This window comes from Oncorhynchus nerka, linkage group LG22, assembly GCF_034236695.1.
Source record: "Oncorhynchus nerka isolate Pitt River linkage group LG22, Oner_Uvic_2.0, whole genome shotgun sequence".
NCBI lineage: Eukaryota > Metazoa > Chordata > Actinopteri > Salmoniformes > Salmonidae > Oncorhynchus > Oncorhynchus nerka.
In genome coordinates this window covers 49771945-49787099 of record NC_088417.1, presented here as the reverse complement: position 1 = coordinate 49787099, position 15155 = coordinate 49771945, and the positions used below count along the sequence as shown (strand labels likewise).

At 42.2% G+C, this 15155-nt stretch overlaps 1 protein-coding gene across 1 annotated transcript in view; it reads left to right on the top strand.

The window, feature by feature from the left end:
- The window catches only part of LOC115105302 (protein Aster-B-like), a 100524-nt gene extending 86296 nt beyond the window's left edge, over positions 1-14228 (top strand). The window contains exons 10-24 of the mRNA XM_065007225.1: positions 590-685; positions 2553-2633; positions 2820-2935; positions 3061-3208; positions 3431-3620; positions 3849-3992; positions 4381-4505; positions 4961-5103; positions 5469-5572; positions 6200-6406; positions 6762-6852; positions 7660-7671; positions 7932-8039; positions 8617-8737; positions 9063-14228. Of these exons, the coding sequence (XP_064863297.1) occupies positions 590-685; positions 2553-2633; positions 2820-2935; positions 3061-3208; positions 3431-3620; positions 3849-3992; positions 4381-4505; positions 4961-5103; positions 5469-5572; positions 6200-6406; positions 6762-6852; positions 7660-7671; positions 7932-8039; positions 8617-8737; positions 9063-9152 (1776 nt within the window). The 3' untranslated portion in view covers positions 9153-14228. The remainder of the gene's footprint in view (positions 1-589; positions 686-2552; positions 2634-2819; positions 2936-3060; positions 3209-3430; positions 3621-3848; positions 3993-4380; positions 4506-4960; positions 5104-5468; positions 5573-6199; positions 6407-6761; positions 6853-7659; positions 7672-7931; positions 8040-8616; positions 8738-9062) is intronic.
- The last annotated feature ends 927 nt before the right edge of the window (positions 14229-15155 follow it).

The window sequence follows — 15155 nt, the reverse complement described above, 5'->3', positions numbered from 1 at the left end:
GATTTGATTTGCTTGGTTTGTTCCATAAACTGCAGTACTAAAGCTACCGTCTGAGATTTGGGAATCTATTTAATTTCTGTCTTATTTGGCTCCCGAGTGGCGCAGCTGTCTAGGGCACTGCATCTCAGTGCTTGAGGCGTCAATACCGACACCCTGGTTCGAATCCACGCTGTATCACAACCGGCTGTGATTGGGAGTCCCATAGGGCGGCGCACAATTGGCCCAGCTTTGTCCGGGTTTGGCCGGTGTAGGCCGTCATTGTAAAAAAGAATTTGTTCTTAACTGACTTGCCTAGTTAAATAAATAAAATAAAAATATACGTGTAAGATTTTATTATATCATTGTTAACAAGCAACAAGAATGCAAACAAACAATGTATAGCTGAAAACTATGGTTCAAACCATAAAATCTCTTGGATGCCATGGCCTGTCAGTTCTTGCATCTAGAGTCTATGAATTTGAGCAGTGTTACATTTCCCTCCGCTGTATACCAAAATAAGTGTTGTTGAGGACCCATTCTTTTATTTTCCCAATCAAGGACTTTGACTGACTGTGTTATATCTGTAGTCTTACACAGTTTCTCTCTCTAGCTGACGGTACGGCTGAAGGATATCTGCAGCATGACCAAGGAGAAGACGGCCCGCCTCATTCCCAACGCTATCCAGCTGTGCACTGACAATGACAAGGTCAGCACTGGACACACACATACACACACATACACACACACACACACACACATACAATGCCTTCAGAAAGTATTAACACCCCTTGACTTTTTCCACATGCTGATTTAAAATGGATTACATTTAGTTTTTTTTTTTATATCACTGGCCTTCACACAATACCCCATAATGTCAAAGTGGATTTTTGACATTTTAACAAAATAATTTAAAAATGAAAAACTGAAATGTCCTGAGTCAATAAGTATTCAAACCCTTTGTTATGGCAAGCCTAAATAAGTTCAGGGGTAAAGATTTGCTTTAACATGTCACATAATAAGTTGCGTAGCCTTACTCTTTGTGCAAGAAAGATTGTTTTTGTGTTTTACATAATTTTTTTTATGACTACCTCATCTCACACACACATACAATTTTCTGTAAGGTCCCTCGGTCGAGCAATGCATTTCAAACACAGATTCAACCACAGGGAGGTTTTCCAATGCCTCGCAAAGAAAGGCACCTATTTGTAGATGAAAAAATACATTGAATATTCCTTTGAGCATGGTGAAGTTATTCATTACACTTTGGATGGTGTATCAATACACCCAGTCACTGCAAAATATACAGGCATCCTTCCTAACTCAGTTGCCAGAGAGGAAGAAAACCACTCAGAGATTTCACCGTGAGGCCAATGGAGTCTTGAAAAATGGTTTAATGGCTGTGATAGGAGAAAACTGAGGATGGATCAACAACATTGTAGTTACTCCACAATCCTAACCTAATTGACAGAGTAAAAAGTTTTGTACAAATTTTGTACAGAAAAAAATATTCCAAAACATGCATCCTGTTTGCAACAAGACACTAAAGTAATTCTGCAGAGAATGTGGCAAAGCAATTAACTTGAATGTTTGGGGCATATCCAATACAACGCATTACTCAGTACCACTCTCCATATGTTCAAGCATAGTGGTGGCTGCATCATGTTATGGGTATGCTTGTACTTGTTAATGACCGGGGAATTTTTCGGGATAAAAAGTAAACAGAATGAAGCTAAGCACAGACAAAATCCTAGAGGAAAACCTGGCTCAGTCTGCTTTCCACCAGACACTGGGAGATAAATTCACCTTTCAGCGGGACAATAACATAAATCAAAAGTCCAAATCTACATGGGAGTTGCTTACCAAGAAGACAGTGAATGATCCTGATTGGTTGAGATAAATCTACTTGAAATTTGATTGCAAGATTTGAAAGTCTATTTAACAAGGCAAGTCAATTAAGAACAAATTCTTATTTACAATGATGGCCTAGGAACAGTGGGCTAACTGCCTTCTTCAGGGGCAGAACGACAGATTTTTTACCTTGTCAGCTCTTGGATTTGATCTAGCAACCTTTCAGTTACTGGCCCAACGCCATAACCATTAGGCTACCTGCCGCCCCGTCTTGCCCCGTCCTGCCCTGCCCCATCTAGCAATGATCAACAGCCAATTTGACAGAGGTTGAAGAATTTTGAAAAGAATACTGGGAAAATGTTGCATAATCCAGGTGTGGAAAACTCTTAGAGACTTACCCAGAAAGACTCACAGCTGTATTCACTGCCAAAGGTGCTTCTACAAAGTATTGACTCAGGGGTGTAAATATTATGTAAATGAGATATTTCTGTAAAAATGTATATAAATATGTTTTCACTTTGTCATTATGGAGTATTGTGTGTAATGGGTGGAAAAAACAACAACAATTTTATACATTTGGAATTAATGCTGTAACAGAACAGAATGTGAATCAAGTCAAGGGTTATGAATAGTTTCTGAAGGCACTATAGACAAAGGTACATAGAAAAGCCATGTGTATATCAGGTCGGTGATGTCATATCCTTTATTTTTCTTGCTTCCCACAGCACTTTTTCACCTCGTTCGGAGCGAGGGACCGGACATACATGATGATGTTCAGACTATGGCAGAATGCTCTGCTAGAAAAGGTAAGACTTACATTTATGATAGTTCACTTTTAATTCAACTAAAAGGCTGGGGGCACTTGTGTGTAGTGTTGCCAATTTAGTCAAAACTGACCCTTTTCCCATTCTTTCTCTTATCCCTCCTTCTTCTCTCTCCATCTCTCTGTCTCTCTCTCTATCTCTCTCTATCTCTCTCTCTATCCCTCTCAGCCCTTGTGTCCCAAAGAATTGTGGCATTTTGTCCATCAGTGTTATGGCAACGAGCTGGGTCTGACCAGTGACGACGAGGACTACGTGCCGCCGGACGATGACTTCAATACCATGGGGTGAGTTTTGACGTCATATACACACACACACACCGCCCCCCCCATCACCATGCATCGTAAAGGCTGGCATCGTTCCCCGAGCTGATAACCTTGACCTACAGCTGTTGCGCGTCCCTGTGGTGTAGGTACTGCGAGGAGCTGCCCGTGGAGGATAATGACACCAACTTCGCCAAGATGCCTGACGCCAAGGGAGACACCAGCCCCCTGTTGTCCCACAGAGCCTTTCCCAACAACGCCCTACCCTGTCCGAGCACGATCGAATCACTCCTCCCCGTGAGTACCACTGGGTATTATACCAAATCTTGCTTTGGATCACCTACAGACAAAACGTCATAAAGTGTTCTAGAGTCAGCGGCTCAGTCTGCTAGACCAGGCCACAGTAGTGGCATTTCAACCAAAGACAAATATTATACCTGGCTGAGCTTCACAAAGTATGTACTGTAGGTAGTCGGACCTAGGGTTTCAGTTGAGCTCATGACCCCTCCTCCTCTATAGTTTAACTTGGCTGTCGTGGACGAGTTCCCCCTGTGTCTCCCCGATGGCGAACTCCTGACCCTCCAGTTGCCGGGGTTGGACAACCGGAGCAGTGGTCCCAGTAGCCCCGCCCCCTCGCCCTCGCTGGACTTCAACGACAACGAGGACCTCCCTACCGAGCTCAGCGACTCCTCCGAGACGCACGACGAAGGTTTGTGCCGCTTACACACCAGCTCACTCACGCACACATTCACTATTTCACTCACTCACACTGTCACTGTTCATGTACAACACACACACCCATCTCTCACACACTTACTCTCCTTCCCTCTTCCTCTCTCTGTGTGTGTGTGTGTGTGTATGTGTGTGTGTGTGTGTGTGTGTGTGTGTGTGTGTGTGTGTGTGTGTGTGTGTGTGTGTGTGTGTGTGTGTGCAGCAGGGGAGGTGCAGGCCTTCCATGAGGACCTGAATGGGAAGCAGTACATAAACGAGGTGTACGAGTTCAGCGTTGACAAGATGTACGACATCCTCTTCACCGAGTCCACCTTCATGAGGGACTTCCTGGAGGAGAGACGCTTTTCAGGTGACACCACAGTACCCAGACCAGTTTTAGAGTCAGATTAAATGGACAGGTGGGGACCTGATCCTAGATCAGCCCTCCTTCTCTGAGACGCTTTGTGAATACTGGCCCTGTTCAGATACTGTAGAAAGGTCTCTTTCTTTCTCTCTTTCCTTCTTATTGTTCTCCTTCCTTCCTTTACTGATCTGACATGGCTGGATTGGTGAAAGCGATACGGTGGAAACCTTGCGTTCACTTATCCAATAACTCACAGATCAGTAATGGAAGGGAGGCAGGTAGGATGCATTTTGAAAGAATTGCACAAAACCTCAGTGTGTGTCGGACTAAAACTTCTGCCAAAGCTAAAGGAGTAAAGGGCTGATCTTTCTGTCCACCTTCACTATTGATCTAGACATAGTCTATCACCCCTGGAAGAAAGAGAAAGAGGAGATGGGCAACCAGACCAGAGAGATCATGTACACCATCTCCCTCACCAACCCCCTGGCCCCCAAGACAGCCACCGTGACTGAGACGCAGGTGAGTGGAGCCCCCCCCAGTGGCACTGCATGTCATAGCAGTTTTAAATGTTGTACATGGTTTGTTTTCATGCTTCGTTTGCACTTGACTTACTGTAACTACACTCACTGTAGTGCCACTGTTAAATGCAAACACAATGGTAACTCTTTAACTCTTTAAAAAATATATATATAATAATAATCTGTGTGCAATGCATTGTGAATGCTATCATGGTTATGTACTGTATGTATTTTCATAGGCTGCATTAATGAGCCACGGGTTATTATGAATGCTTATAGCAAGTCTTCTTATGCATTATGGGTTTAGCACTTATGGGCGGCACTGAAACGTATAGAAAAGTCACCACATTAATTTTTAGATTACAAATAGCTGAAAGTCATTTGCAGCCAACCGATAGCTGGAATAGGCCTTTTTTTTGTCTGTTAACTCAACTGTGTCATATTTGTGTGGCCTAGACGCTGTACAAGGCCAGCCAGGAAAGCGAGTGCTACATCATAGATGCTGAGGTGATAGCACACGATGTCCCCTACCATGACTACTTCTACACCCTAAACCGCTATGTGCTCACCAGGGTGGCCAAGAAGAAGTGTCGGCTCAGGTCAGATAGATTTCCTGTTTTCTGTCTAGACGTCCTGTGAGTGTTCTGATTGGACACGTTCAGTTAGTATCTCCGCAGTTCACTCTGTGTTTAAAAACAGGTTGTCGCTACTGAACACCATCTTGATAATGCGGTACTTGACTCCTTTCGGTGAAATGTATTCTACCCTTTAGGAAAATAAGTTACATTTATTTAAGGTTGACGCCTACAGTGGGCCAAGGAGGTGTACTGGGAGTTTATTTATGTGTGTGGTGTGGTGTCTGTGCGTGTGTATGTCAAATCAAGTACAAATGTATATGCCTCTGTGTGTGTGCGTGCATGTACATGTGTCTGTGTGTTTGTGTGCGTGTGTTTGTGACCTGCAGGGTATCCACAGAGCTGCGCTACAGGAAACAGCCGTGGGGGCTGGTCAAGGGCTTCATCGAGAGAAACTTCTGGAGTGGCTTGGATGAGTACTTCAGACACTTAGGTCAGTTGTATCTAAAACATGACTACAACTACCAATGGTACAGTATGTAGCCTGGGAGTATTTTTGGAGCCTAGGATTTGTTCGCCTGATCCTCCATCCTGCCCTCTGTGCTCCCGTTTAGTTTCACTTCGCTTCATCAAGGACCTGTGAAGCGAAACAGAATGTAAGCTCAAGAGATCAGGATGGTTATACGAGGCTAAGGATTGGTATCTCTGAATTTTAAAACAACTGCATGTGTTTGTATTCTCACTTGAGACACTGGAATAGGTACTGTTTAGATACTGCTTGTCCAAGAGAAATTATTGAAGTAAATATTTATTTAACTCAAAGAATGTGAGCACTGCTTAAACCTCTAGCTTGCATGCCAGTCTGTCATCTTAAGCTGACCATTTACAAGTTGTCTTGCCAAACAACCCAAGGCAACAACTCACAACAAATGAGTTGTATATAGCGGAAACATACCGGCATCCTGGCTATTAAATCTCTGCGTGATTTAGAATGACACAGCCTCTGAATACCATACAGTACCATACCTATGGGCCGGGTCAAAAGTAGTGCCCTATGTAGGGAATAGGGTGCCATTTGAGACAGACACTGTGTAACACAGCTTCCTTTAACTCTTTCCAGAGCTGGAGCTGAGTAAGGTGGAGGTGGTCCTGGCGGAGCCCCACAGACAGTCCCCCAAGGCCAGGGCTCTACGGGCAGGGGCATTGAGGCGACGGAAACGGCCCCTGGTCCACCTGCGGCCCCCACACATGGACGAAGCCCTCAGCTCCGTCACCACGCCCGAGGACGAGGAGGTCACCCACCGCCACCGGATCAAACACGTGGCAGGTCAGAGGGGACTGACCGTCTGACCGTTGATAGCTGTGTTTGACACAGAGTATGGTGTACATTTTAGGACACCCTCAAGCCTTAAGCCGCTGTTATCAATTGCCAATAATATGGTTTCAATCAGACCTTGGTTCAAATACTATTCAAATTCTTTAGGTGCTTTTGATTGAGTTTCCCTTGCTCAATGGAACAACTATCAGAAAAATTCCCAGAATGTTTGCTGTAGCTTTTCCAAGCACAAACCGCTGTACAGGGTTCTAAAACAAAAACCTTTTGTTACCTGCAACTGACGGGAATATAATATTAGGTAATGCATGGCTTTTTTGATCCAAAATGGCCGCCTCTCTTCCAGCAGGTTCCACTCAAACCAGGTACATCCCGGACAATGTCCCAGGAGGCCTAGCGCTCTACAGTGTCTCCAAGCTACTCCTCATCATCAGCTTTGTGTGAGTGTCCTTCCATTGCCACCCTGGGAGCTGTCACCACTGCTGATTGTTTAAAATACTCTTTCACCATGCTATTACTGAGAGGTGGATCCATAGATATAGAATTACTAGAACAGACAAAGCCCCTAAGATGGCCGTTGTAGTCATTTTAATTCTATGGGTGGAGAAGTCTGACTCTCACCCTCATATAGATCCATTGAAGTAACCATAGATATCTCTGGTCTCTACATTTCTCTCAGATGATGTTGAATGTTTTCTGTGTCATTAATGTGTCAAAGTTGCCTGTTATGAGTTGTGACTCATTCGATTAAATCACACCTCTTGTTCTTGGTGTACCAATACACTTGGAAAGTGGAGTATGTCAAAAAAGTCAACATTACTGGAGACACCATGCGTTTGCTTGCAAAGAGTGGTGCAGTTGCCTATTAACTGTCACTGCTTCTAAACTCTTTCGCTAGATACCGTTAAACCGTTACACTGTCTCCAAAACTGACCAAGGTGTCTCCAGTTTGAAGATGTCCACATTGTGACGAGCATCCATGCGTTTCCACTTTCTGTGCGTATTAAAGCCAACCATTCATTGGTAATCTGATTTCCCCTCTCCTACTACTCTAAAGTAGAATGCAGCATGAGAGGGGACATACAAAACACTGTCTTCTTTCTTTCTTTTCTGGTGGTGTGTGTAATTGTCCTATCTCTCTCTCTTCTCTCTCTCTCTCTCTCTCTCTTCTCTCTTTTCTCTCTCTCTCTCCTCTCACTCTCTCCCTTCTCTCGCTCTCTTTCCCTGTCTCCATTCATGCATCCTAGGATCTGTATAAGGTATTCAACTTTTTTTCATAACGCCATGTTAATTTTGATGATTAGATGTGTTTGATGGACTTTATTCACCCCATACATACACTGGACCAGAGAATTAACATCCTTCCTTTGCAGTAGATGTAGGCATTCACATTCCAGGCGAATCCTGATATCTCTCGTCTAACATCGACTTATGTCAGTAGTTTTCCGAAGTTTTTGTCTTTCTTCTCTCTCTCTCTCTCTCTCTCTCTCTCTCTCTCTCTCTCTCTCTCTCTCTACAGCCTAGTATTGTTGGTGTTTCTGAACATGATGCTTTTCTATAAGCTGTGGATGCTGGAGTACACCACACAGAGCCTGACCTCGTGGCATGGCCTACGACCACAAGAAAGGTACTTCACACAAATACAATACAACCCAATTCAATACCGGCACGGTGGAATGACTTTGGAATTGTAAGGTAGACTTGTAGTATGGAACGGTTATTCAAGTGTTCCCTCCACAGTATTACAGCAGTTGACAAGACATATTGCAGATTCAAAACGACATTGTGGACCATTGTGTTTTTAGACACTATAAAGTACCAGAGACAGTCATAATACATATTATAACCCAGGTAGTTTGGGTACTGATTGGCTGAAACAGCATTCCAGCCGCGTGTATATCATACAAAATATAGTACCACTGCTATGACTACTACTTGTTTACTGTTATATGTATGTTGGTAACTTATAATAGCAATAAATGCACTTCACCGTTTTATGGTATATGGCCAATGTACCACTGCATTCAGCTGAACAACTGACTAGGTATCCCCCTTTCCCTTTATTCAGGCACTTTGCTTCGCCCCTCGGACCTTATTGCTAAAAAAATCATACATATCAGCCATAATACATTACATCCTCTAGATGGCAATATTTCACTGTGTGTGTGTGTGTGTGTGTGTGTGTGTGTGTTTCTCTCTCACAGTAAACTTCCACAGACGCAGCTGGAGTGGGCCCAGCTTCTGGAGTCGCAGCAGCGGTACCATGACGACGAGCTGCAGAAGTGGAAGGAGATCATCAAGTCGTCGGTGATGTTGCTGGACGAGGTGAGACAGCCAGTCAGAGCTGAGAACACTGATTCATAACTGACTAATTTGGTCAGAGAAAGAATGTTCATTCACAAACGTTAAAGAACATTCAAGAATGTGTCTGTGTGTCATAGATGGTTGTTCAATCACACATGCAGTACTGTATTTAATGTGCTCCATCAATATTTGATTTGACCCTGACGTGAATTTAGGATTGAATCAACTTGTTCCACATGCTAAAAAACGTTTAACAAATTCCACTTCATATTGACTTGAATGCATGATCTGCAAAATGTTTTATTTCCTTTTCCTTTCTTTTTCCTTTAAATATTTCCTTTCCTAGATGAAGGACTCACTACTAAACCTGCAGAAGGGCATGGGCTTAAGAGACTATAACTCTGAATCGGAGGAGAAGAGGAGTCGATATCACTGACAAACAGACAATCCTAAACCACCAGCCAGGACATTATGTGCAATATCTAAGGAACCATTTATGGGAAAGTCTTGGGAAAAGTCTTAGGAAAACAAGAGAAATATGTTTTCTTGCACGGGGGAACGAAGACGGGTCTCCCAGAACGACCGACTCCACTCCCACCGCCCAACGTCTGGCAGAAAGTTACCTCATCACCACCAGGACAGGATTGGGGCGGACGCCGTCTGCACCGTTGCATCATGGGAAAAGACAGAGGTGCCATGACCTACATTGGCCTAAACTCTTGACTTTTTTTATCACCTCGTTCTCGGAGAATGTTGTACTGTAAAGTGTTTTGTTTTGTTTGTTTTTGGGGGCCACGTACGGACAAAGCAAAGATAGAAGGGATGGGTCAGGGAGGCTTGCATTTCTTGTCTCCGTCGGAGAGAAAAATAAAGTTTTCGGTGGAGATTTGTATTGAAACGTCGGCATATTTGTCTCAGAAGAGCAAAAGTAATACTGGGTCAGGGGTTCCTTGTGTTCCTCCATAGCCTTTTTAGGAACTCTTGGACAAAGGTTTGGCGCTGCAGTATCCCTTTTTTTTTTTTTTTACAGACCTTTGGACTCTGGGACCAGGTTACGATCATAAACGGAACCACAATCAACGTGCAGTGTTTCAACACAACCCATCGTTTATAGGATAGAACCTCCAGGAATCATAGTATATTATAAATGCATACATATATATATACGAATATGAATATATTATAATGACGTATGTCTTTTTTTTGTAGAATTGCAGTCAGGGCAAATTTTTACCAGGCTTCCATGGTGTATCAGGGCAGGTTTCCCTGAAAGCTTGTGCCATTTCTATGTTTGTGTGTTCATGTTTTCTAAGGCATGCTCTCTACTGCGTGTAGAGTACCCCTACCCCTTTGATTTGTATTCGTGGACAGGGGAGCTAGCCATAACTTTTAGCAGCTTGTTGCCAGCTTGTTAGCATACACGGATGAGAAAGCGGTCAGCTTTTGCAGAGGTACGCAGTAGGTGTTTCTCAATATGCATACTACCGTGCTCCACACTGTCATGCTCCGAGTGCATTCTTAGAAGACGTTCTCTTGAGTTCATTATTGTGAGGACGAGAGTGTGGAGAACGCATAAAACATTACATTTGAGAAGCACACCCCCTATTGTATTCTCATGCTGCACTTCCCCATTCACGGAACTTTCTTCCAGCCAGGACAATGACAATAGAGATGAAACCAGATATACACAAAGCAAATGGTTTTACTTTATAACTATCAGCTAGCTACATGTGAATTGTAATTATCGAGCTCATCAGATATGACCTAAAACTAATGTCATGCAAAGTAGATGTCAATTCTTCATGGTTAGCTAGCTAACAATTCTTTGTGACCATCTGGCTAGCTAACAGTAGTAGCTAGCCAGTTAGCCCTATTGACTTACTACGGGCTTGCGATCTACATATACTACAGTGGGTATTGTAGGCAGGTAAACATGCCAAAATTAACACAGCATGTATTTATTGAAGTATCCAGATAAAATATTGTAGTCAGGCAACAAATGAGATGTCAGAGTTTATTTTCTCTCACTTCAGCTAAAATAATGTCTGCCATTGATTTCTAATCATTTTGTGTCATTTTTTTTACATGGTTGCATCATATTTCTGTGCATACTTTCCATTGAAACATGCATTGATTCATCATTCAAAATATGTACAAACAGAGTACGCATTCGAGAAGTGCCCTCCGTGCTCTGTTTCGCATACTTTGATTTGGACTCCGACACTCCGACCCTCCTGTGCTTCAATTTGCGTGCTCGGAGCATGATAGAATGCATTTTGAGAAACACCCTGTATTTTCCAGTGATGCAACGTTCTTCCGGGAACAGGGCTTTCTTGGCCCTAACCAACCCTAAATGTTATATCAACGTTGTGCTTAGGTTTTATCCTTCAGGATGATTTGTTTTAGGTTATGGATAGATCTATTCATTGTTGCCAAGATTTACGTGTCAAGTTTTATGCTAACGTATCATTTTTTTAAATTTTGGGCAGTATTGTTATCATCTTTTATTTAGCCGCTTTGTGTTGTATCAATTCATTTGTGGCTGTCCTGTATTGGCTGGAATAAGATGTACTTGGTAGTGTACTGTATAGGCATTGGTATGGACCCTAAGTGATTTTACACATTCGATGGAGCTTGAATGTGTCTCTACCTGCACTTCAAAAATAATTTAGGTTGTTTTACCCAGTATTTGTTATCAGCCCAAATACTGTGTCAGACAGAGAGAACATAATGATCAGTGTTATGATCATGTGGATGTTAAACTATGTCGCTCTATGAACCTTCTTCACAGGGCACCTGGTTGTTCAGCTTTTAACCACAGACGGAGTGGACAGTATTTTAGGGAGGGTATTTCTTCGGAGAGGGACGTCATTTTACGAAGGGATACTGCAGCTGAACCCGAAAAGCTTTGATCACTACGAAATATTTGACAATTAAAACTGTGAACTTCCTCATTGAAAAATATGCTTGAAGCTGGAAAAAACAAGACTAACGGAAATTGTACAGTATTCAGAGGCAGATATTTAGGGACTTATGTACAGTGTATACGAGAAATGTAAAAGAAACGTCTGGGGAAATGTTCAGTGGTCACCCACTGCAGAGCTGGATTCAAATACAGTACCATTTCAAATCATTTCAAATATTTCAGCTGTGCTTGATTGAGTTTTCCTGGCTTTTATGGACCAATAGAAAAGTCCTAAAACTGCAGACCCCACCCATGTAACACTCTAGGCAGGCTAAAACAAACTCAAAGTATTTGAAAGATTTCAGATAGTATTTGAACTCGGGTCTGACCTACTGTACTCCTCTGTCTTCCCAAAGATGTCTGTTGTGGGCTATGTCCTGGCATATTGGATGTGTCAAGTTGACACAGTCAACCATTCCCACATCGTTTGTGTTTGTTAATTTAAAATGCCCCAAATGTAAAAATGTACAAGAATGGTATCAACTGTGGCTAAAACTACAATTTTAGTATCTCCCCATCTGTCTATGGAAGAAGCATAGCTATCAAAATACATTTTCATTTCGAATTGAATTTCGACAGCTAAACACTTCCATATTTGCTTGCCACCCATGTATGTTCAATTGGTTGGACTCTCAAGGGTTCCTGTGACGACTTTTGATTCAGCCACTAACTGTGGTATGTTTGAGGGATTGGGATGAAGACATACACAGTGCACGGTGTGCAGAAGTAACATTTAGGCCAAAATAATTATGTCTGAGTTTATCAACGTTACGCATTGGGATACAACGCTTTAGACATGGGTCATATTCACTACGAAGCAAACGGGCGAAAACAGAGAAGGACGTACCTGAATTTGTCCAATAAGAAACACTAGTTTTCCTCTACAAAACATTTTGCTATTGTGTGCGCTAATGACTATGACCCTGCACTCATTGGCTTTGCAGACAGTGGATCGGCACAACTCACGTACATTCCAAAAAGAGGAGGGTTTCATCTGAAAGAAGAAACAACAATATATGCAATGGATTGAGACAGTGGGTAGCACTTCATACATTATGAATGCGAGTCATTTATTGCTGAATGATTTTCCCCACTCCCTTGCGCTATGACTTGCTGAAATGGCCATTTGACCTAGTTCAGGTCAAGTTGTTAAGCCTAATTTTAAGAGTGATAATTGAGACGAGATCTATTCAGGGCAGATTAAATGGTATTCCTGAGAAAAAGGGCCCATGATGAGATTACAATGATTTATACTGTACCTTACATTTTTCATCAGTCGACATGACAATCATTTCTGTTGTCTTGGTGAGAGGAGTAGAAAGCGGTCAACCAACGTGAGATGATGTGCAACCAAAAGGTGACCTTTGGAAAGGTGACCCTTGGAATAAGATGGAATACGCAGTAGGAGGAAACAACGCAACTTGCCGCTCCACCACTCGTTAATTTTGTTGCGGAGGGTCGCACAACTGTGTGCAGTACATATTGTGCTCTTCTATCGTGTGTGCAATGCTGTTGAGGTGGGAAAAAACAGTGTTTCTTTGATTGCAGTAACTTTGTTGTTGTAATATCTCAAACGGACGTGGCTGTTTCACCATTAGGGATTCAAAGAAAACGCTCGATTAATCCGATGCAATACATATATTTAATACATTATCTAACTTTTCGATAGTAAGCTGCCTTCATTTGAGTTTCAGAAAAACGTAGGGACCCTTTGATGACCCTTCTATAGAGAATGCATGCTAGGTTCCTGTCTCGTTCGATTTAATTCATGATCTCAGATGTGTTCTATGCATAGGTGCTTTATATATGCAGGAATGCCTCAAATGGCCCTGAAAATGAAATTGTTAAATTGTGTTTTTAATAGAATGGTCAGTAAGCATGTCTGAGTGTCTGAGAAAACAAACAAAATATGTTGCACCCAAAAAGTAGTGTTCTTAAAAACCTGAAACTGAAAGAGCTTTCTTTATTAATTTGAACGCTCACAAAGCTGCAGCTTGACCTGTTCATGTTTGCCAAATGATAGTAAATTCTAAGGAAATTATGAACAATATGCACAATATAGGTAGAAAATAGTGTCTTAAATTGAGCGTGAGACATAAATAGCGAATTGAAAGGATGTATTTTAGAGCTTGTGTTTGTGGTTAAGTTTCCATGACAATCCCACGAAGCCTGACCTCCAATGCTTTCAAACCCTTCACTTCAGTACACACACACGAGCGCACGCACACACCTCAGTCCGGTGCAAGTTTTCCATCTCAGAAACACTTGTTGTGGTATTGTATATCCTCTGTGTGTGTGTGTACAATACCTGATATGTTATTTTTTTAAGTGTTTTGATCTCCTATATATATATATATATATATGACTGAAATATTTCTACAGATAATACTGTATGTATATGTTGTGTATAGCTCCGGTGTACACAGACTAGAGAAACCCATCCACGCTGTGCGTGGTCTTGGGGGGGAAAACTTTGAAAGGAAAAAACATTCTAAAAGCTTTATTGGTTTGTGGAGGAGTAGAGATGAAATAAAATAATGGAAAGTATGACTCGTGTCTGTTTGACTCACCCCGTTCAGCGGTCTGTTTGTGTGTCCTTACCAACAGGACAAAGGAACTGTGATTTTATTTCAATATGGGTCAAGTGTTTTTCTGTACCCCTTTGAGCAAATTTCACATGGCTTCCATTTGTGTTAGTGCTACATTCGGTCATTCATTCATGTAAAGTCAATATGTTCATTCATGTCTTTAATCTGATAGTGATGCTGCCATGTTACCAGGATATTTCTAAACAAGACATTTTAGAGCCCAATTAAAAGGATTGAATAAAGGAGTGAATGCATTTAGAATTTCAGCTCTTCATCATTGTTCATTCATGTCCTTGCCTATGATTTCCCATGTTATCTGAGTTTGTGTTCCAAATGGCACCCTATTCCCTATATAGTGCATTACTTTTGTCCAGAGCCCTACACAAACATACATTCAGAGACATCCACTGAGTGTACAAAACATTATGAACATCTGCTCTTTCCGTGGCATAGACTGACCAGGTGGATCCAGGTGAAAACGACAATCTTTTATTGATGGCACTTGTTAAATCCACTTCAGTCAGTGTAGATGAAGGGGAGACAGGTTGAAGAAGGATTTTTAAGCCTTGAGACATGGATTGTGTATGTGTGCCATTCAGAGGGTGAATGGGCAAGACAAAATATTTAAGTGCCTTTGAACTGGGTAGGGTAGTAGGTGCCAGGCACACCAGTTTGAGTGTGTCAAGAACTGCAATGTTGCAGGGTTTTTCATACTCAACAGTTTCCTGTGTGTATTGAGAATGGTCCACCAACTAAGGGACATCCAGTCAACTTGACACAACTGTGGGAAGCATTGGAGTCAACATGGGCCAATATTAGGAACGTGTTCCTAATGTTTTGTACACTCAGTGTGCATTCCCTACATAGGGAATAGGGTTCCATTTGG